This window comes from the organism of the source record quoted next, unplaced genomic scaffold, assembly GCF_019419815.1.
Source record: "Pyrus x bretschneideri cultivar Hongxiangsu unplaced genomic scaffold, Pyrus_bretschneideri_v1 Contig42, whole genome shotgun sequence".
Taxonomy (NCBI): domain Eukaryota; kingdom Viridiplantae; phylum Streptophyta; class Magnoliopsida; order Rosales; family Rosaceae; genus Pyrus; species Pyrus x bretschneideri.
The window spans coordinates 4141887-4163458 of record NW_025999746.1 but is presented as its reverse complement, the minus strand read 5'-3'; the positions used below and the strand labels follow the sequence as shown (position 1 = coordinate 4163458).

At 36.7% G+C, this 21572-nt stretch overlaps 3 protein-coding genes and 1 non-coding gene across 5 annotated transcripts; 3 read left to right on the top strand and 1 right to left on the bottom strand.

Moving 5' to 3' along the window:
* Window positions 1-2103: 2103 nt before the first annotated feature.
* Window positions 2104-6734, top strand: LOC125469324. Of its 2 annotated transcripts, none has more exons than XM_048566542.1 (5): window positions 2104-3396; window positions 3506-3757; window positions 4249-4329; window positions 5653-6189; window positions 6507-6734. In XM_048566542.1, the coding sequence occupies exons 1-5, from the start codon at window positions 2125-2127 to the stop codon at window positions 6561-6563; spliced, it is 2199 nt and encodes a 732-aa protein (XP_048422499.1). In that variant the 5' UTR covers window positions 2104-2124; the 3' UTR covers window positions 6564-6734. The 2 variants fall into 2 exon arrangements, with proteins under 2 accessions (XP_048422499.1, XP_048422498.1); XM_048566541.1 differs by having other exon boundaries at window positions 2104-3405.
* Window positions 6735-12187: 5453 nt separating this feature from the next.
* On the top strand, window positions 12188-14092 carry LOC103929979 (CASP-like protein 1F2). The gene is made up of 3 exons (XM_048566594.1): window positions 12188-12516; window positions 12631-12754; window positions 13067-14092. Exons 1-3 carry the CDS (start codon window positions 12305-12307, stop codon window positions 13280-13282), a joined length of 552 nt encoding a protein of 183 aa, XP_048422551.1. The 5' UTR covers window positions 12188-12304; the 3' UTR covers window positions 13283-14092.
* LOC125469425 lies at window positions 13990-14092 on the top strand. Its single transcript, XR_007251738.1, has one exon. It is a non-coding gene; the product is annotated as a U6 spliceosomal RNA (small nuclear RNA).
* Window positions 14093-18594: 4502 nt separating this feature from the next.
* On the bottom strand, window positions 18595-20738 carry LOC103929977. The gene has a single exon (XM_009339253.3). The coding sequence runs from the start codon at window positions 20575-20577 to the stop codon at window positions 18910-18912; it is 1668 nt and encodes a 555-aa protein (XP_009337528.2). The 5' UTR covers window positions 20578-20738; the 3' UTR covers window positions 18595-18909.
* Window positions 20739-21572: the final 834 nt, after the last annotated feature.

Genomic DNA, 21572 nt, shown 5'->3' with positions numbered 1-21572 from the left:
ATATCAGATACAGTTAACGAAATCTAAGAAATTCTTTAGTACGGAATATGGATACTCGTTTCTTACAATATGATTAGATATCTATATATGATACATTTGCATACAACACCTCTTTCACAATGCGTAAATGACAATTTACGTCCCAAAAATCTTAAACGAGAAGACCCATTCACAAGAAAGTATTTAAATTTGTTGGTAATTAATTATTCTCTAATAACTGAAGTCAATTCTCAACTGTTCGGAAATTTGTAATAAGATTTGAAGACGTGCATGAGTTTTGTATCATATACAAATAAAAATGGACCAAACATTTTACCTACGTAACCATTTTTCAATTTCTTTTCCATTTATAAATATGAAAAATGAAAACTGGGCAACAGAGAGAGACCAAGTTGTGCAGAGACAAAGTTGGCGTGGAGGTAGACAGGACATGTGATGTAATAATAAACTAATTATGACGGGAAAAGGAGAGCCGCAACTTGAGTTCAAAGGTAGCCCCTGGTTTCTGCTTTCGGCTTTTGGCTTTTGGCTTTTGCGTTTGGGGTTTGGATTTGCCCACAAACAATTCCACGCCAAGTTGCCACCCAACATACACAGGAAAGAAAAGAAAACGGACCAACATTTATGTGGTTTTGAACAGCAGCCAACCGGTCAGAAAATTCGGCATAATGCGATATTCATGACCCACAATTTTTTTTTATTACTTTTTTGTTTCTGTTAATTTATTCAACAAATTTGGGAGGCCAACCCCAAATCTTCAATCACTACCCAACATTCATTTTCTTACGCCAAAAAGGAAAACAGATGGAAACCAGAGAATTGCAACCAAAACAGACGAGTTTCGCACAAGAAGAAAGAAGAAGAAGCCTGCTGATTTTTGAAACAACCCCAATAAGTGCTTTTGGCGTTTGGCTTTTCTGTTTCTAGTTTTCTGAGAAAAAGGTACGAAATTTAATTCTGGGTTGTGCTGCTTTTTTTCTAAATTTTTTTGGGTTCTTGAGATTTTAGTAGTTGGATTGAAATTTGAAAAGAAATGGTTGTTTTGGATTGATCAGCTTGTGAAAGGTTTTAGCTTTATCTTTGTTGTTTATGTTGAACAGTTAAAGAATCAAACTTTTGAGAAAGTTCCATGTACTGAAAATACAAATAATCAGTTATATATGGATATATATCTTGTTCGATTTTCTAGAATTCTTGAGCAACCAATTGGACCCATGTATAAATTGTAGCTGGAATTTGTTGGGTTGTTGACTAATGTATTTTAGCACATATTTGTTTAGATTACTATATAAATGGCGTTTTGAACATTTTGTGTTGTTAAGTATTAAGTGAAGTTTTAGAGTATGTATTTTGGAGATTCTTCATTGAATCTTTGGCTCATTGGGTATGGAATCCTGTATGAATCAAAGCTGGCCACATTGAAATTTCTTCATTGACAGTATTTTGTTGAGAAATTCAAAGGTTTTACTTCTTGGAATCTCAGTCATTTGATTGGTTTCTGTTTTATGCCCCTGTATTTTGTTTTCGATCAGTCATAACGGTTAAGATTATGCTGGGGGATCACTGTATTTTATTTGCTTGTTTTTGGAAATGGTAAGACCAAAGGGGAAAAGATGAAAGAATCTGGAGTATGAATGTTTAGTTTTTCATTTTTGGTTGTCAATTGCCACTTTCTGACCAAGCTGATAATTCCAGGACGCTGCATTGGGTTTTATGGAAAGCCCTGAGCTGCTTATTTCCCATTGTTAACTGGCGTGAAGAAGACATGGCTTTCTACCTGCCCCGTCGGAGATCCTGATTTCTGCTTGATTTCCCACATGTCTGATGAAGAAACAGTTGAGATGCAAATGCATTTGGTAGGGATAGTATCGTAGCATCTAGTATTAGTGTGGAATTGGAATTAGATTGTTAGAAATTTACAACTTCTTATTTAGTTAGGGGGACTGAGGCAAGTAAAGTCTTTGGTAGCACAGTAATGGTTGGGCAACTTGGAACCAATTGGTAACTCGGAATATAGAAATGCAGTTTGATTTTTATACGTAAATACACTGAGAAAGCAGGAAAAGAAAACACATTATAAAAGAAATCAAGCTAAATAAAGCATTCACCTTGAAATATTTGAAGATGGGATTGCCTCAAGTGTCTTCTAGCAGCATTGCCGAGGAAGTGACAGCGTCTCTGTGCACATTTATGCAACCTCAACCTAGAGTTGCCGGAATGAGCACCTGTGATTTGAGTGGGATGCATGGAGGAAACCTCGGAAACCATATGCAGGTGGATTTCACATGCTCTTCTTTTGGAGATCAAAGGAAATCCATCACAGAGATTCCAAATAGACCAGATTCTGCCAATGCACGTAAAGATGTTAGTAGATCAAGCATGCATGCATTGAAGATGAACTCTACGGAACAATACTTTTGGTCAAGTCAGAGAAGCGGGCAGAATATTCAGACACCTGTTCCTAGGGTTGTTGGTTTTGAACCAAGAATATTGGATTCTTCTCTTAATTTCTTTAATGGAAACCAATATTCTTCAAGTTCACTGACTGTCACAGGGGACACAACTGAGGCTGCTGGGTCAGCACACAGGAAGAGGTTATTGTCTCCTTTGAATGGAATGCTTCTCAAGGATCAGTTTAATGGTGATTCTCTAGACATTGGAGATGGGGTTCATAAGAGTGGCTCTTGGGGATACAATGGTAGTTCAAATGTTCCCACGCAAGAGCATAAGAAAGCTCATCTTGGCAACTCCAGTTATTTTAATTCTACAATCTGGTCTGCATCTTGTTCCCCGGAGTGGAAGAGTTCACCGGATCACAACTGCAATACACACTCCTCTTTTGTATTTGATGGTCATTTGCTTGAAAGCAAGGAGCCACGATCTCCGAATCAGTTCATATCACCATCTGGACTTGATTGCTCTGGAGAAACAATTAAGGTGAGGTCACAATCAGGCGCTATAGACATATCTTCAAGAAAAGTTGTGTTGCCTACACTTTCTCTCTCTCCTCTTGGTCCAAGGTTTTCTGAAAGAGTGAAATCTCAAGAATTATGCAGGGGTTCTACGCCAAAGATAGATGATAACAGTATAACTCTAAAGGACATAGAACAGTCACTTGATGGAACAATCTCAGGCATATCATCATCATCCTGGAAAGAGGACGCCTTTAGGTTGGTAAGTGACTTATCGGAAGATGTTCATGTTCAGCAGAAAAAGGTTGACCTCTGTAGTTCTGAGAGTTCTACCCCTGGGATGGTGCATCAATGGAATCAGGACTTGAAACCGAAGCCTAAATGTGTTAAACTAGTACAATCACTGACTGGACTGCCTGTTAGAAGGTCATTGATTGGTTCATTTGAGGAATCCCTGTTGTCTGGTCGATTATTGTCTGCAAAGGTTGGTCAGGTTTGCATTCATCTCAACTGTAATTCGATATATATTGAGTTCCAAGTGTGTCAGTTTTTTTTATTGACTTTAGTTTGTTTTTGAAACTTTCCATTTGCAGAGAATTGATGGTTTTCTTGCTGTTCTGAATGTCACTGGGGGGAGTTTCTCGCCAAAAACACAGAAACTTCCATTTGCAGTGACCAGTGTGGATGGAGATAACTATTTACTATATTATTCATCAATAGGTCTTGCTGGGAGTACGACACCAAACAATTATGGAAGCCCCAGGATGAAGAGGAGCCTTAGCATGGATGATTCACGAGCAGACAAGAACCGTTTGAGGATACCTATGAAAGGCCGCATACAACTGGTAACTAATATTAATCAAAATAATATGAAGTATCAGAGAACATCGAATGGTCTCAGTTCTATCCACAGCAGTGCATTGCATTTAGGAACTTTTTAGAATCAACAGGAGTTTTTATTGATGTTCTGGATATGTTATTATCCGTTGTTTATGTGGCTTAGGATCTCTTAGTTTCTTGTGCTTAAAATATGGAATGATTTCGAGAAAAAAGAATGACATTGTATGTAACGGGCAGGAAAGAGAGCAGAATTGATTTCTGTCATTTTTTTGGATGGTGGGATATGAATAGCTGTTAAGGAAAAGTATTTCTAACAAAGCATGATAGTAAAATGATACATTGGATTGTCTCCCACAAAGCCTTTGATGATCATCTTCGTACTGATTAGTAGTTTGTCAATTAGTGCCTTGTGATTGTGCATATTGAAAGACATCTGGTCATAGTCGGACCAAGAGATGGTTGGTCATACACTCATGAACTGAATGATTTATGGCAGGTTCTCAGCAATCCAGAAAAGACACCTATTCACACCTTCTTCTGTAATTACGATTTGAGTGACATGCCTGCTGGAACCAAGGTAGTCATGAAGTAGATAAAAAGTTATCTGTCACTTAGCACGATTCTTATGCATGATGAATGTTGTTCGTTATGATTTGAAGTTACACCTGTCTTGGTTAAATCTGCACTTTGATATGAAATTGGATATGGCTAGGTTTTCAACAGGTATCACCAGTTATAGGATATAAATAATGTCCTTATGTACTAAAAAAAATAAAAATAAATAAATAATGTCCTTATGAGAGCCTTGCATGACCTTTAAAAGCATTAGAGTCGTAAAAAGTAGGAACTTTTGTTTTGACACTTCTTCATTGAAGTAGTCAGATGTGAGTGTGAGAATGTGAAGGTAAAAGAGTCCCACATTGGTGAAAGAAGAAACCTTGTAAGGGCTTATAAGAAGTTGGTCTACTCGCCATATTGTCAAGCACATGCAAGGTCCCTCCTTCCATCAATGTGGGACTCCTTCTCAACGCGCCCCCTTACGTGTGGCGAATTTTCAAGTATAAAACGTGGATGTCACAACGGAGTGACGTGGAGCGCACGTGGCCGTTTGGCATCGCACATGGGACACCCTGCTATGATATCATGAAGAAGCTGAGGTTCTACCATAAAACCAATTTGGCAATATGGGGAATAGCCCAACCTCTTATAAGCCCTTGCAAGGTTTCTTTTTTCACCAATGTGGGACCCTTTTACCTTCACATTCTCACAATGAGAGCTGCGACATGAATTTGTATAAAGGAAATATACAGAGGTAGGAAAAGCACAAAAATGGAAGGGCATGAATCAAATTAGAACTTAGTTAGCAAAAGGTTTGAAGCTGTTGACTTAGGCCAATTTAGGTCTCTCCCAACCTTAGACCGGACAATACGACTATATAAGTCCGTCCTGAGTGTACCTTTGCCTGGAATAGCGAAACCCAGTATGCCTTAAGTAACCCAGCCCTTATGTGTATACATTAGGTGGTACGATCTTGCTAAGCTGATAACAGAAATCTGTCATTATTTGTTGCAAAATCAAGACCAGTTTAAGGTTGGCTATTGACGAATGTGGTTACCATCTATATTTACCTTGGTATAGAAATGGCCCAAGCTCCATAGCTCGAGCTGCGGATTTTGTGGCTGAACATGTTAGCGTAGAATTGAAAGAAAAAAATTCGTGCTGCTTGCTTATGTGATGTTATACATGAAGCAGAAGTAAAGACTTTTTTTCTAGCTCAATCTGTATGATGTAGAACTTCAGATGGAATATGCTTTCTTCAGTTGTTAGGTTTTTCTTTGACTGAGTTCTTATACATGGTCATTTTCCCTTGCAAATTCTTCATGTCAAAATCAAAATACAGACGTTTTTGCGCCAAAAGATCACTCTAGCCTCTTCTGAACCAAGCTCTAAGGCTGGGAATGGAAGACATGCTGATCCTGATAAAGAAAATGATGCCAAGCCATCTTCGATCCTAGATGCTGCGAATTCTTTGCAGCTTAGTGACAACGATGTGGATTCAAACGGGTTTAAGGATGTAGTGAATCAGTACCAAAGAGAGAGAGAACACACAAAGCCCTGTTTTCATGGTGAATCCGATGGTTGTAGCCTTTGTAGGTATGAAAAGACCAGTGAGATTAATGAAAGTAATTCTCTGCGTAGCCCTTCAAAAGTGAGCAAGAATACCGCTGGTGCTGGCGTTCTGCGTTATGCTCTTCACCTTCGCTTCTCATGCCTTTTTCCTAAGAAATGCTCGAGGTCGGTCCAGAGATGCAAGTTAGACCTGTTATCTGGACAAGCGACAAACAGTTTCGACATTGAAGGGGAGCGGCGATTCTACTTGTATAATGATTTGAGGGTTGTGTTCCCTCAGCGCCAGACAGATGCTGATGAGGGCAAGGTATGTTATACACAACAACTTATCTATTTGGCTACCAATATGCTTATTGATTTGCATTATAGATGTCTGCATATTGCTTGGCTGAAGTAAATGGAATAGCGTAGCATTCAACTACGCGTAAATTGGTTCAAACCAAGCCATCCTACTCCAATGCTCAGCCTGTCTATATTCGGTCTTTATAAATTTGCGACTTCTAGATTATCGGTTCTTGCGTCAAACTCAGAAGTATAAAATTTCAGTTCATTTCGTTTCCAGGCATGAAATAGTTTTGAGCTCCGATTTGAAACCAACTATGCGTGTTGTTTTTCGTTTTGCAGTTACATGTGGAGTATCATTTCCCTTCGGACCCGAAATACTTTGATATCAGCAACTAAAAGGCATACGAATTCTCTTCTAAAATAGACAGTTGCATACTTGCATCATCTGTAGTCTCTGTATACAGTGATAGTTGTACATTCAAATCTCCAGTCATCTTTTGGGGCAATTCCCCGTTCAATCTGTAAATAACTGTAATTATCAATAATTAGTCTATTTAATATGTTCTACATGCTTGTAGATATATGATCACTTTGATACACTTTCATTTAGTCGTTAACTCCTTTTTTCATGTTTCATTTCTATGAAACGATGTAAGCAAAAAGGGTAGTCAAACGCAGGATAGCCGGCGCGTGGGTGAATAGTCTTAACCAACTAGAATACAAACCAACCTCGATGGTTCGTAACTCGTGGATGAGACTAAAGCTTGGAGTTTTCGTTTGGGACTTAAACATGGCACCCTGAGAGCAGTTTGTTTCAAAGGCAGTGGAGTTATGTCAGCTAATTCAGCCATGGCTACTACTTATAACAAAGGGGCAAGCACATACCATCCTCAAATGTAGTAAATTTCAAAAGAACAGTATAAGGGAAAACCAAACCTTTTTTTTTTATTTTTTTTTATTTTTTGGAGTTTTAACAAAACAATTTCGGTACTGTTCACTTTTAACGAAAATGACATTTTTACTTCAAAAATGTACTCCTGGTACTATTCACTTACAACATATTTTTGTCATTTTGATTAAAATTCAAAATTTTCAAGTGATTTTCCTTAGTTTTTTTTTTTTTTTCCCCTTTTCGCACATCATTCTTTCCCTCCAACCAACCACCAAACTGTAATTTTATTGTCTTTGTAAAAAGGGGTCATTTGAAAAGGAAAAATAGAGAGTCAAGATTAGGTATACGAAGCAATAAAAAAGTAGGGAATGAGAATCGAACTTAAGACATTTTTGTGATAACTTTAAACTGAGATGTAAGAGCAAAGTTGTGGTTTTAGAGGGTGGCATTGAAAGCAAGAGATGGTTGCTTCCATGCACAGCCATTCCAAGCAGCTCATATGTAGAGGATTTTAATTAAGCTGAAAGAAAGTGTGAGCCATCCCAACAAATCTACTAGTAATTGTATTTGGCACCAACAATGATTTAGAGCATACTCGGTATCTGAGAATCACAATTTGACACGTAATAATATAACTCGTCAAAATTGCAAAAAGAAAAAAGAAATTATATATATATATATATGTCAAATTGTAATTTGTCTACAATAGAAATTATTGTAAATTTGTGGTGTATGCCATTGTGCTAGAAAATATATGCAAGTCCTTAAGTGAAATCAGCTTTGGTAATGCACACATACATATATATATATATATATATATATATTATATCTTTTCCGTTTCAATTGAAGATTATTTTTAATATATACGATATTACCAACACTAAGGGTTGGAGAGTGATTAAGCCTCACAATGAGTTAACTACAATAATTTGATTCGAATTCACCTTCAACACAAATCACACTTAAAACCTCCAGATTGTAGTACAAGTGGCTCCATTTCAATGAAAGTTAAGGAACCGTCGTCTTCTTTGTCTACAACAAATAAGAAGTGGTCCAGCTAAGAAAAAATAAGCATCCAAAAAAACTGCTTACTAAATTGGAGAAAATGCTTTGTAAAAAATAGCAAAATACAAATTTAGTTTAGAAAGAAAAGTAAAATAGTGCTACAAATTGAGGAATCTCATAGTTCTTTCATGAAGAGTTAATTTCCTCTAAGAATCAAAATGAAGTACTGATTGGACTTTATTTGCTATTCCATCAATATATACTTTTGATAAATCACAATGAAGTACTGATTGGACTTTATTTGCTATTCCATCATATATGCTTTTGATAAGTATTATTTTTGATAACAGGTGAGCGTTGTCATGTTTGATTCGGTTTAACTAGTTTTCAAATGAGAGTTTAGTTTTGATTCAGCTCAAGATTATACTTTTTCAGTGCAAAAACTTACTAAATCGCCAAATTAATTTGATTTAGCCAGTTTGAACAATTCAGACGTTGTTTTGCCCTCTGCTAATTTTGGTATTACTTCAAAACCTACCAAATTTCTCGAGTAGAAAGTGAAGGTGCACATTGATAGTGAAACCTAGCCAGCAAATCTCCCTCCCTAGTGCCTTACACACCCTATATATGTTGGGTTCTACAACACTGATTGCATATAGTGTGGTAAGTTTTATGGTCTAATATGATTGGATCTTTTACTTCCATCCTGAATTTGATGCCATATTGGTGCTTTAGATTTTGACATATATGTGTCTCAAGTGCTTGCAGAACGACATACACAACACAGCCAATATACAGTGGCAAAGAGGAAAAAAAAAGGAAGGTTGTTTGACAAAGATGTGAAATTTGAACCACATGTTAAATGAGTACACTTCCCTTACGCCATGTTTGTTGCATCAAATGAATAATGGACATCTATAAATCTTAGCTACTCTTAGCAATGCGTGTGCTGCATTGGATATTGCTCGATGTTCGTTTTTCGTAGATGAATTTTTTATATTTAGACTTCGGATATAATGATAGAAAATGTTCTTTTGTCAGACACCAAACTCGTTTGGTTCTTAGGATAGAATTGGATTAGATAGCTCATATAAATAAAGGTATGTGTGATGGGTGTGGTAAATGATTTTTTCATTTCGAGAGGATTAGAATGTAGGTAAATTATTTTCGGATACCCATTTTTACTTCTTGCACGTTTTTGTTTTTCTTTTTTCTTGCCATTATTGAACAAATTAAAGAAACATCAAAAGACATACTATAGATGCATCTGCGTAAGGTGAAAAGAGGTGGACATAAATTACTCCTCTATAATTAACGTATATGCCATAAAGGAATAAGTTTATTTTTTAATAATACATCATCTACTTTCAGTTGGACAAAAGATCTTCATTTCTTCCTTAAACATATCTTAAATACAATGAGTTATTCAATCCAATCTAATCTCATAAGCACTATGTCATCAGAGACGAGCCCACAATATTTACATTATCAAGTTACAATAGGCTAACGATGCATTTGCTTCACAACATAAATCTGATAGAGAACATTAATACTCTTAAGGAGCATGTGATAGGATTCATCATATAGTATTATCCAATCTTTTAAGTAATATAATCTAAACCTAGACACTTTCATAGAAAGACAAGCCAGTAGTATTTATACCATAATAATTTAACAACATAAGCATATAGTTGGCCCACAACGTAAAGTTAAATAGAAAACATTTCCCTAATGAAGCGCGTGATAGGATTCATCATATTGTATTATTCGATCTTTTAAGCAATCCAATCTGATTTTAGACATTGAATGAGCTCATAGAAAGACGAGCCCATAGTATTACATTGTCAGACTACAACAATTTAACAACATAAGCATACATTTGCCTAACTTAAAGCTAAGCTAATGAGAAAACATTACCCTAATGGAGTATGGTGATAGGATTCATGTAGTGTTATCCAACCTCTTAAGCAATTTATTTTTATACATGAATGCATATATTTTGGTTCCGTCTAGTCTCTATAATGTAGCTTGCCGAACATGGCCACCAGAATCTTGTAACTCAAAAAACCATGCGTGGCATTGAATATGGTTAGGGAGTCGTATCCCGAGTCCCAAAACGTGTCGTGTCGACCTCTTTTTTCTTGTATCGATTGCAGCTTTTGAGAAGAACTCCCATTCTGAAAGCATCCTTTTTCTGAAAGGTTGGAAAGTTGGACCAAACTTACATGATTTCCACCAATTTAAAGACAAAAGTGCTGTACAGTTTTCCAGTAGAGGGTTTGTAACTTTTTACTGAATGACTGGAAAAAAAGTGATAGACATGTTATGGGTTCAAAGCTCAAAGTTCTACATATGGAGTAAATGCCTTGAACAAAAGGTAAACTTTTCAATTGGTATGTAAATATGGATTGAGATTGTTTTTGTTAAACTTATCGGACAAATTTACATTGTTAGACTTTGAATATAAATTACATGTACGAGTGAAGATCAACATGGCTAATAATTTAAATTTACAATTTAACAACATAAACATCTTACTAGTAAGAAAACCTTTCTCAATCTACTTTCTTAGTTGGTAGTAAGTGTGAAACCAAAAGTGGAAGAAGGAGAAAAAAAAGCCAATCCAATTCAACATTGGCTTGGGAATTCAATGGGATCCTGAATTACAGGTCACTTATTTGGTGTTTAGCTCAGCACTACGTTAAAAAATTAGTAACCTTTTACATGAAGTCAAGATGGTAGACAGATGGCTGTAATTCTCTGTTACGAGCGGTTAGAAATTATGCGAATAATGCCATAAGATTCATGAAGTTTAAACCAATTTGACTACAGAGTAATAAGAGTTACCTTCTCTCTTCCAAAACTGACAAACGTTTCTGAACCACTCAAATGCTCTAGGAGCATCATCACTCAATCCGAGGGTAATTGAGTTTAATCAAGTTTGTCAGATGAGTATATTTTATTGTTTGTATTTAAATTCGGATTTCGCTCCTTATGTATTTTAAATGAATTTATTATAATTATCTTGTTATTTGTCAAAAAAATAATAAAAACGAAGTACACCTTATGCAAATATCAAACCTAATTTCAAGATACAAGTCTGAGTTAGAATCGTGATGAGTTAAATTTAACGATGTAATAATCTATGAACTTATAGTTTAAATAATTAGAATGTTTATTCTTTAACTAGAAGTCTTATATTCGAATTTCCATTTCTTAATACCATGGCATTAAAATTAAGAAAAAACCATGTAATTGTCCAACATTATCCATGCCAAAATTTGGCAAATGAGATAAAATGGAAACCATTATACATAATTTGCACTTGAGTTGACAAGTAACACCAACGCCCTCTTCGCAAATCGAACCACGATGCTTCTCGATTCACTTGTTCCCCTCACTCTGACTTCTCTTCTTCCCTCTTCGGACTAGGCCTAGGCCCTTCTATGTTTACAGCATCTGCTTTTATGGTAGTGCTCTGGAAGTCGGTGAAGAAAAGATGGGGATGAGAGGATGGGAGGGAGAAAAGATAGGAGGCAGATTGTCTGTTTTTCTGTTTGGATGTCCTTTCTATCTCCTTTTATATGTGCAATCACGGTTAAGCCATATTAATATTTTATATTTTTATTACTTTTTGTCTTATTATCTCTATAAAGAAATTAATATAAAATGTTAACGTGATTTAATTGTGACCGCATAAAATAGGAGGAGATGAAAATGATACCCAAACAAGAGGTCAGACAATCTGCCTCGAAAAGATAAAGTTTGTAAAGATAAATTTAATTTTATATAGATAGGCTTAATTTTCAATAATTATAGCATAAAAATAATTCATTTTCAACAAGGACAATTTAGTAATCAAGCTAATTTTAATTCCGATTCCAATAAACTAATAAACAATATATATGGAACCAATATAATTTGTATTTCGATTCCAGTTTAGTTTAGTAAACAACTTTAACAGGAATCTAATTCTGTTTTCTCCTCAATTCAATTCCTCTTCAATCTAATTCTTCCTCAATTCAATTCTTCTCAATCTAATTACGAATTAGTAAAAGAGTCCTAAAGGTAAAGAATCTTCTCACCATTTTCTTCTTCTATAAATGCTCTTCTTAACTCCACACACTTCTCAATATCTCCCCTTACCCTTTCCCCTCAGCACTTATTATCTGTTCTTTGTTTTCTGCAATTGTTCTTCCTCCTCAGAAACCCACCTCTGAAAACCCAAGAAATTTTCACCATGGCAATCACAGAATCCAAGTTCCAGCAAAACCCACCTCTGAAAACTCCTCTGAAAACCCAAAAGATTTTTCTTGGAGTCCAAATCTTCATGAGGACTGTCACAGTGGCTGCTACATTGGCTGCAACTTGGTTGATGGTCACCAACAAGCAGACCAGTCAGATTATTGGCATAGAATTTGATGCTCGTTATTATTATTCACCTACCTTCAAGTAAGATTAAAGATCATAAAAACAATTTTTATATTCCCTCAAAAAAAAAAATTAATTATTTTTCAGTCATTTTGTTTAATTAATTTTCCATAATATTATGTTTTTTTTTTGCAGGTTCTTTGCTTATGCAAATGCTGTTGTGAGTGCCTTCTGCTTGCTCTCCTTGTTCCTCGTTTTTCTTATCCACCGCAATGGCTCGAATCCCGCCAACTACTTCATCTTGTTCCTGCACGATTTGGTATGCCAGCTCAGTTTTATTTTCCTTAATACAAAATAATTATTAGTCTAGCAGAGTTTCTGCGTGTTTCGTAAAAGATGTCTCAAGTTCGAATCTCTCTGTTCAAACCATAGTATCTTTTCCCTACACAATTTGGAATGCCAGCTCGGTTTTTACAAGCATAAAATTACTGTATACCAACTATCGACCTAGTAGGATTTTCACCTTTTTCCCTATAAGGAGGTTTCAAGTTCGAATCTCTGTATCGGACTAAAGCATCATTGTCTGATCAACATGATGATATCTTTATGATGATTTTGGAATGGTTGGCAGGTGATGCTGTGTTTGTTGATGGCTGGATGCTCGGCTGCAACTGCAATAGGGTACGTGGGACAATATGGGAATAGCCACTCGGGCTGGGCACCAATTTGTGATCACTTTGGCAAGTTCTGCAAAAGAGGGACTGATTCAGTGGTTCTCTGCTACTTGTCTGTCGTTTTCTTGCTCATGCTCACCATCAGCTCTGCAGCCAAGTCTGGAAAGATTTAGGTTTTGATCCTCTCGTTAAGTTGTTGTAGTAAAAGAAGAAAGAGTTTTTTTTACTTATTTTTGTTGTAAAAATAATGAGTGTGATGGAGGTGGTGGACCTTTGTGGAAGTTGCACTGTGATATCTAAGAATATATTGGGCTAGAGTCGTCCCAATACAAACTGAGGTCTAAGACGAGAATTTAACGAGACATTTCTAATTTGAGCCCTCGTGTTATCGAACCCACTCCCCTAACATGAGTTTACCAAAAGCACTTAGTTCGTGAGTTAGATCAGTTGGTAAAAGCAATGTTCATCACTTTGAACCAAAACTCGAATTCTCTACTCCATAATTCAGAAGCATAAACAGTTGAACTCACTTTTGGTTGTTAGCTTCTAAGTTTAGGGGAGCTTATGGAGAGGTCAAATTCATTGATGATGTCATTGCTAACTAGGGTCACCAAGCATTTTCTAGGACCATGCTATTCATACAGCTGCTAGAAACGCCTCCTTTTTGGCTGTATTAACTCCGATAGTTCTACAAGTTCTCTGTAATTGTCGTCCTACAAGTTCATATTCCACTAGGTACCCCAGAATCTAATTGGCATATTGCACATAAACGACAATAACATGGGTGCCGTTCTTAGGATAGAGGCGAGCTACTAATCCCACATCGAGCAAAAGACTTTTTTCAATAGCCTTTATATAGCATTCACCTGCAAGCATACTTGTCCCTTCGGGGACATCCGATAAAATTGGAACGATACAGAGAAGATTAGCATGGCCCCTGCGCAAGGATGACACGCATAAATCGAGAAATGGTCCAAATTTTTTTTTTTTGCTTCTTCCGAATTTTTCCTGAGTTTCGTTTTTCTTTTTCATAACCAAGTTCAATTTTGTTCAATATTTCGAGAGCATATGAGGACTTGCACACTACATGTTTGATGAAATGAATCTGAGAATCTCTCTTATCTGAATTCTGTTGCTTATGTGAACTCTATAATCCTTTACTTATTGTAATTCAATGGGTTTTTTATGTGCACTGCACTCAGGAAACTTCTTCAAGCATGGGAACCATTTAGTTTTCTTCAATATCATATGAAAAAAAAAAAAAAAAAAACATTTAAAGCACCGTTTGGAAGATTGAGAAAAGAATTGTAGATCCAAATATATATATATATATATATATGTATATATAAATATATATATTTGTGCTCGATTTTACTATTATTTAAGCGAGTTAAAATTAAGTGATGAGTTAATATTCTATTATATATTTTACCATATTCTTAGTATAATTTGGTAATTATTTTGGTAGAATTTTGATACTTTGTTTTATATTTTCAATATAGGACATTCGACTTCTTCTGGAGCAAAACATGATCAAACAGACAAATTTTGGAGTGATTCAAATTAAAGGACGTTCATGTGTCTCTTGGATTATTCGTGTCAAAATTTGGGATTTTCCTACCAAGCGGTTATTTTTTGACGATTAAATAAAGGAGCAGTGCGCGTTACTAAAAAGTGACGTTTTTAGGCTTAAATTGTGTTTCTGGAGCCCAATATGGCCTCAGATGGGTTCGTGGCCTTAAAGAAGTGTTCAGGATAGCTCAAGCTTCAAATCCAGCTATTTTGGGCCAGTTTTAGAGCTGATTTGGGTCCAAAACGTGACTGTGCAGATTTCTAGACGAATTTACCAAGTTAATTTAGGATTATATATGTTTCCTATTTTATTTCAATTTCTTTAGTTTCCTAGTCTGATTCTAAGACCTTTTACTAGGAGGATTTTATTTAGAGTAGTATAAAAAAGCCTTTTGGCAGACCTAGGGTCTCTCTTCTACGTACGCAAGATTTGAGAAGAAGATTTTGGCTAAAGTTTAGATAGTTCAAAACTTATACTTTCAGGTGTTTTCATTCTTTTTCTAGTTTAATACAATTATGTTGATTTTACTTGTGAATATGCGTAACTAATCCCTTTTGCTAGGGTGAGGCCATGATCCTTAGCAAGAAAAAACTGTAGAAGAAATGAAAATGATCATAGATCAAGATTACTCACAAGAAGAAGTATTCATAATACAGAGTTAGAGGAGAGAGAGAGAGAGAGAGAGAGAATTGAGAGAAGATTTAGAAAGAGAAAATCATCAATTGAGAGCAGAAATTTAGGAGCTCGATCTTGAATTAAATTATGAGAGAAGTAAGAGAGATAACCCACTCCATAACCATTTAAACAGAAATTCTTATGTGAGGAGTGAATTTAGAAAATCGCCATAAGAAATTAGAGTTCAAATTTTAGAACGAGAAGAGAAACCAGGCTCCAATTTCTTTATAAAAGTTTGCCAATTGCTACCGTTAGAAAGTGACTACCTAGTTCTTCAAACTGATGCATCAAAAATTGGTTGGGGAGCTATTTTGTTAGCAAACAGTTTATATGTGAGGTTCTGTTCTCTTCTTCCTATAGTTTAATTCATAGAGTATTTATGTTAAAATTAACAATGGAGTAAACCAATTATATTTGGCTTTTAAGAATAAGTTATATTTCTTAACCATAAATAAGATTAATTGACTATATATAATTGGGATCCCCATAGAATTCACTAAGTATGAATTGACTATATATAATATATTTTTTTTTCTTATGTTAGGATCCCCATCCTCGCAAAGCAGGAAGTTTTGTTAGTTTGGGGTTGCCCTCTCTAGGAACAAAAAATTTCTTACATGAAGGATCCTTGACGGATTGGTAAACCATACATGAGTATGATCATGCTTATGACCTATCATTAGCTTGCATATTAGCTTCGCGATAAATAGAAGGAATTGCCAGACAATAAGAGTTCGTTTGAAAATATTTCTTTGAAAAGCACTTATGCTTAGAAACATTTCTAGTAATTGGAGTACATCAAAATTTTTAAGAGAAATGCAAGTGCCTTCTAGAAAAGCACTTGAAGTCCTCTATGAAGAAAGCATACAAGAGATGCTTCTTCCACGAAATTCTCCCTTTTCCCATCAAACATTATTAGAAGCGTTTTTGGTGATTTGAAAGCACATTTGGGTTCTTTTATAAGCAATTTCAAACTAATCCTAAATCATTGGTAGGGTGTCCTTTAAGCGAGTGTAGTGAAATTAGGATTCAAAATGATAAAAGACTTTATTAAGTGATAGATTTGATTTCAGAGATTTTATTGTCATTTATCTAGACTTTAAAAATGATACCAAACTTTTAATCTGAACGATTTAACACATCTAAATAGTTAACATTGTCTCCACATTTAAATCATATAACATGGTCGTTGATGATTAAATTATTAATTAAGTGTTGATTAACGTGATTATTTCCTATTGATAATAAAAATCACGTAATTTATAAATTGAATCTAAAAATTGACCAAACTAGCCTTAGTCATTTTTTTTTTCTTTCTTACAGCCCTTCATCACCAACTATCCGCAACCATTTTTTCCTCTTCAACCATTCTTCCGCCGTCAAAAAAATAAAAATAAAATAAAAAATAAAAACCAAATGCAAAGAGAGATACACATGGGCCGCACTGCTGCATCTATTGACAGGTTCCGAAAGACCGCAACCCAAACTCCATTAAATTGACAAAGCATATTAATATGGTCCCTTATCTTTCAGCGCAGCAATTGCTAGTTGTATTAAGAATATATTGAGCGGATCACGGCTTTATAGGGATTAGAATCAGGATTTGACTTTACCACTTGTATTTGTATTTGTATATATATGGACTACGTAGCCTCTGTTCAATATACAGAAAAGCATTCAGCCATATTATTCATTCATATATATTCTTCCATATATAAATCCTAGGAACTAGCTAGCTCTTTCTTATTTAGTTGGTACCCCTCTTTAATCACACCATATCTATTACAATTTTTACACGCTCAAAAATTCAAAATACAGAGAGCTTCCGCTTTCAACTAAAAAACCACACCGAGCTTACATGAGTTAAGTCAATTAGTCACATCAGTATTCACACCCTTTAACACTCGAGTTCTAATTACTCTCTGTGTCGAATTACTCGTGCAAACCATTTGGAAGGATCATGTTTTGGAATAAGCGAGAATATTACATCTTTTTATAACAAGATAAAGAATATGAAGATGGGCCACCCCCACCTATACCTGAGGCTCATCGAACTCATAAATAGCTAGCTACCTGTCTTATTTCATTTCCAACGAGCAGCAATCCAACAGAGCAAAAGTTAAGTGAGAGAGACAGAATGATAAGACATTTTCTTTCCAAATTAGTTCATTCCGAGTCTCTGTATATATGTGTGTGTATTAATATATATGGCAAATAATATGTTTTGGAGATTCGCCAACACAACAGTGCAAATTTGGGCGACCGATAGAACAAAACCACATGCTCCACCAACAAAACCATATGCTTCTTGACCACAAAACTCCACTCTATCATCACAATTTACATCTGTTAAACCATCTAATTAGCTGAAAATTACGTGATTGCAGCAACAAACCCAAATTGAAACCCGGATAAACCCGCATGAACCCCCAAACCGGAATTGTGAACGTTAGTTTAGGGTTGGGTTGACCATCCAACCCGTCCAATCTGCCCGAGTTGTACCTCTAATAACTTGTATGGCAATCCGATGAACGCTATTCAATTACAAAATCAACTTGGAGAGACATTCTTAGCTATCCCCGGTTGTATATCTCCTTATCACGCCAGAAAGATAACATGGACCCAAGAGCCAAAAAGATTGACACTTGAAATGACCAGAGATGAATGCAGAAGAAGATGATAAGGTGGTGGTGGCCAAAAGGCATACCAAATTACAAGAATTGGCATTGCAGGGGAGGAACATATTAGAGACAGTAATGCAAATACTCTAGAACATGGTTCTGGCCCCACCCTTGTTAATTGTCCTCCAAGTCCAAATTATCATCGAATTAATCAGTGATTAGGTAAGCAGTGACCTAACTGCAAATTTCTTCTTTTTTATGCATTGACCAATACTCAGAAATTTGAGAAAATTGAACCCATGTGCATAAATTGGATCAGCAAATGAAATTTGGAATTAGCCACTCTAATAAATAATTAAATTGAAATTAAAAACCAATCTAAAATTTCAAAAATCTTGCTTTGAATCGATCGTAAATTATACAGAGTGTGGTAAACTGTCAATTCCTGTATCAACTACTTCACAAAATAACAGCAAGAAAATGATAAATGTGGAATCAGCCTTCTTAAGTCAAATAGCGGTTAGTGATTTTCGCACTCCCGTTTTCTCCTTGGGCGGAAATCGCTACCCTAAATAAGGCTCAATCTTTACAAACTATGGTTGGCTAGATTGTGAAGTCAATGAAACAGGTAAATGTTGGCAACACAAGTATGAACTCACACCAGGCAGCAACATCAACCATTGGCATTTTTGTTGAGAAAACAAAGCCTTGGATGCCTATCCAGTTAGGTCACCACAACTAGATACAATGAAGCTAATTTAATTTTTCTACCATAAACCAACAGCAATTATAAACAAGATATGAAAAAGAAAACAAAGGAAAATCAAAAGCCAAAACTAAAAGTAATCACAACTATTGTACATACAGAACAGTGAATCATCTTCGTGTACCTCTATACTCCGAAATTCAGCATTTGTCATGTCTCCTATCGTCAAGATCTGGCAAAAACACCCCAAATTTTACCCCGACCGAGGCTTTCCAAAAGCTTCTTAGAGCCCTCTACTTCCAAGTCGACGAGTTTCTGCAAATGTAGACAAGCACCGGCAGCAATCATTTGCTTCCTACACTTCTTTGAATGTGCAAGCGATGCCAATAAGGCAACAGGATATTTCTTATCCAAATTCTGAACTGATGGGTTTAAAAGCTGAACTGAACTCACAACTCCACCCCGATGTTTCTTAAAAATCTTTCGATTACCAGCGTATAAAATCAACTCGGACAAGGCCTTCACAGCCGATTCTTTCTCCTCAACAGCTTTACCATCCAACATTTTGATCAATGGGGCAATGCAGCCACACTCACCCATCTCCTTTTGAGTTTTCGAGCAAAATCCAAGTTCATAAGCAGCCTTAGCTGCTGCAATTCTCACTCCTAACACACCAGAACTCAACACCCCAACAAGCCTAGCTACAAACCCATCTGAAACAAGCACTTCAGCAAACGGAGAACAAGAAGCTAAGTGCCTCAAGAACTCGACTGCAACCTCAAGGTTTCGATTGTTATTGTTCCAGCCAGAGTCCCAGTAATTCTTCAAACATTCAATCCCACCTTCCCTAACAACCAAAAGCTTCAAACTTTCACTCCCAGAAACCAAATGACACAAACACCCAATCGCATTCTCTTGCGCCAAAGCCGTCCCAGAACTGGCAAGCGCCAAAAGCACACCAACCCCATTTTCCACCACGAAATTCTCTTGATTCTCAGCAAATCCAGCCAAATTTCTCAGCACACCCGCCGCCGAAGCCTGCGAGCCGGGCGTGCCGCCCTGGCAAATATCCAAGAGCGACGAAACCCCACCTCTGGACCCAATTGCCCTCGCGTTCTCCTTCGAAAAGCTCAGAGCTTGAAGCGCCAAACAAGCCTTTTCCTTCGCAAACCCACTTCCCGAATCGAGCACCCGCATCAAGTGATTCAATAGCGACAAACCCTCCGCAATCAAGACGTGCTTGCTGCTCTCCACCTTCGACACTATCGATATCGCAAAAACGGCGTTTTCCTTGGTTTCGATTGAGCTTGAATCGAGTAACCGCACGAGCACTGGAACAATCCCCTGCGCCACGGCGATCATCACGTGTTTGTCGTCCTCCTGCAGAAGCCCCAAAAGCGACTCCATTGCCGAGTTCCTCGACTCGGCGCTTCCGACTTGGAGCCGAGTCACCAGGTTCCGGCACTCGGCCTGGACCGTCTCCCTCTTGGAGGATGAGCTGCCGGCGGACGAGACAGCGGAATCGAGGAGGACGCCGCTCTTGATCAAAATCTCGGCGTCGGTGACGTGGCGGTCGAGGCGGGCAAGGATCGAGTCGACGTCGCTCTGAGTGCGGAGCTTGCCGGCGGAGAGATTGGAGGTCTGGCATTTGAGGGAGAGCGAAACGGCGTCGCTGAGGGTTAGGGAGACGGAGAGGAGGAGGTGAAGGGAGAGGGGGTGGGAGGTCGAGGTTGGGAAGTCGGCGAAGTCGACGAGCTGGGCCTGGAGCTCCGAGAGCTTGCCCCGGATTAAGGCCCATTTACCTTTGAAGTTTTGGATGAGTGGGATTTGGTCGTGGAGTGAAGAGATGAGCTGGGTCGACGATTCGATTGGGTCGTTCTCTGGTTCTTTCATGGCTTCTGCTCGTTCTGTATAGAGAGAGATAAAGTGAGGGGAGAGAGAGAGAGTTTGGGGGTTTGCTTTTTAGGGTTTACAGAGGAGAGAGAGAGTTGTTTGTGTGTGGGGAAATGTTGGAGCAAGTAAACGACGACAGCAGGGGAGGTCGTGGCGGAGGAGAAGAAATGGTTGGGGAGGTGATGTGGAATTGGACCGGCGGCTTCGGCGTACACGCAACTGCCGACCGTAATTTCACGCGCCTTTAACTGACTTGGATTAGGCTACTGTTAAATCCGTTATCCATTTTATTCTCTAAGTTAGAGTTACTTTGATATTTTTATGCATTTTTCTTTAAAAAAAAAAAAAAAAGATATTTTGCTGATACTGTGTTGTGAGTATAAATAGTTGTAAAATAAATTTGTTAAATATTTAGTAAATTGTTCTGTGTAAAAGTGATTTTAACAGAAAAATGTTTTAGTGTTTGGTAAATTTTTATATAAATTGCTATGAATATGTTAAGTGACTAGAAATGATATGGTATTTAATGTAATATAATAATTGTTACACAGAATAATGTAGGGGCAAATTTCTAATTTTGTTAAACATATAGAGGTATACTTGTGATTTGAAAAAAAAAAAAAAAAAAACTTTTTTAGAAGCAGGGACTTCTGCTTTTTTATGCTTCTCTACTATCATTAATAGTAGTTTAAAAGAAAACACTTTTTTTTGTTAATGTTCTAAATTTTTTAATAAGCTGTTTGTTTTTTTAAACACCACAATCTCAAACTAATCCTGAAAAGATGTAAACATTTTATCCAACACAAACTAAGGGGGGTATATTCAATTGGGATTTTGAGAGATTTTAATTCTTTTAATGAATCTAGGGGTATTCAATTAGGATTTTAAGATAGTTTATTTAAATCCTTAGAAATCCAGATGTATTCAATTAGGATTTTAAAGAAGTTTATAACATTCTAGGTGTATTCAATTAGAAAATGATTTTAAAGAATTTG